At 48.5% G+C, this 1,739-nt stretch overlaps 1 protein-coding gene across 1 annotated transcript in view; it reads left to right on the top strand.

The window, feature by feature from the left end:
• The window catches only part of LOC101848384, a gene marked incomplete in the record, with an annotated part of 36,157 nt that overhangs the window by 30,244 nt on the left and 4,174 nt on the right, over positions 1-1,739 (top strand). Inside the window, 1 exon segment of the mRNA XM_005108398.3 lies at positions 1,099-1,266. Within this exon segment, the coding sequence (XP_005108455.2) occupies positions 1,099-1,266 (168 nt within the window).

The following is a 1,739-nucleotide window of genomic DNA, read 5'->3' as shown; positions in this document are numbered from 1 at the left end:
GTCGAGAAGGGGGGGTGGTGGAGGGGAGGGCGGTCCCGAGATGAGAGGACTGGGCTGGCTTATTTGCGGGAATTGGCGAGTAAACAGTAATTCTTCTTTATAATGTCTCCCTTTGTCTGTCTGCCAGTCCCTGTTTCTCTCTCTATTTCTTTCTGTCTTGTGCTGTCTCCCTGTCTCTCTCTGTATTTCTCTCTTCCTGTCTGTCACGTCTGTTTCTCCCTCTATTCCTCTCTGTCTTTCGGTATCATTCTCTGTTTTTAGATGTCTCCCCCTGTCTCTCCTTCCTCTTTGCGCTCCACCTCTCACTCTTTCCCTCCTTCTCCTATCTCTTTCGGTCTCTCCTGTCCTCCGCCTCTCCCCCCCCCTGTCTGTCTCCTCGCCCTCTCCCCTGTCTCTCCTTCCTTTCTCCCATCCCTCTGTCACCTCCCCCCTCTCTCGCTTCGTCTGTTTTCCTCAACCCCAATTCGGGAGGTTCCTCATTCGACCATCATGTCTTGCAACGTTGTAGAGAACCATACGTGTTTGGAATCTACTGGGATGTCCTTGACGTGCCTTTGTTGGGGAACGTTCGACATTCCTCCTCTCTCTTAGCTCCCCCCCCCCCTCTCACCAAAGGAGTGCTACTGACTGAAGTGTCTTTAGGCCATTTCCAAAGGGGGGATATTAACATGTTCTTATGTACAGTGGAATTATTAATGGGCTGATTTATCAATGTCAAGCTCATACTGTGCCGGAACAACATAGGGGGACTGCTGCTTTTTCTTTCCTCATCCTTACGATCGTCATTTTTCCTCTGCTTCTTTTGTATGTTAGTCACTCTCCTGTGAACTGCTATGTCCAGTGTGCCTTGATAGTCGAAGCGGACTTTGTTCTGTTGAGGCTAGAGAGGCGAGCAGAATAAACCTGATTCCCCGTTTGGAGTTCTCTGTTGACACCCATCCCTTGGCGCTCATATGACCTTAATTATGCAGTTGCGAGCGCCGCAAAACTTTACAAAAACTAAACTAAACTTAGCTCGGGACCTTTCATCGAAGGTTCCGCCCCTTATTCATGTTATAATATGCTCGTGAGCTACTACTGTTCTGTTTACTTCCTCAGTTTTGAAGTATTTGCACATCGTGGGCTACTTCGGACTGTGGAAGTTGTGCGCGGAGTTTGACATAGTGCAGACCAACCTCCAGGCCTTGATATGCACTGTGTTTGACAGCGATACCAACTTCGAGATTAACTTACCTGAGATCCCGCATGTGAAGAGTGTCGCCCCAGGTGAGGACGGGGGCGGGAAGGATGGGCAAGTGGGAGGGAGGGGATTAGGGAAGAAATGAGGGAGGGCATGAAGAAAAAAGGGGTAAGAGAATGAGGAATGAAAGGAGGAAGGGAATGAGGACAGAATGGAGGAAGGGAATGAGGACAGAATGGAGGAAGGGAATGAGGAAAGGATAGTGGTTTGGACTGGGGAAAAGATGGAGGAAGGGAAAGAAGGAAGAAAGAAAATGAAGGAGGGAGGATATCTGGATACCTTGAGGTGTCATCTCTGACTCAGAGGCTGACGTGTAATGGCCCTTTATCCTTCACGGTCGCGAGCTGTCGTTGCACATTCTGTCATATTCAAGAAGGAGGACGTCCTTCAAATATTGAGATGTCAAAGCAATCTCTCTTTTCTGATTCCAGCTCAAGGAAGAAGGGGTGGTGGTAGTGGTAGCAGTGATGGTTTGGTTTTTCTTTTTCCTATTTTTTTT

Source organism: Aplysia californica, unplaced genomic scaffold (genome assembly GCF_000002075.1).
Source record: "Aplysia californica isolate F4 #8 unplaced genomic scaffold, AplCal3.0 scaffold00686, whole genome shotgun sequence".
Lineage (NCBI taxonomy): Eukaryota > Metazoa > Mollusca > Gastropoda > Aplysiida > Aplysiidae > Aplysia > Aplysia californica.
This window is presented reverse-complemented; position numbering and strand designations above follow the sequence as displayed.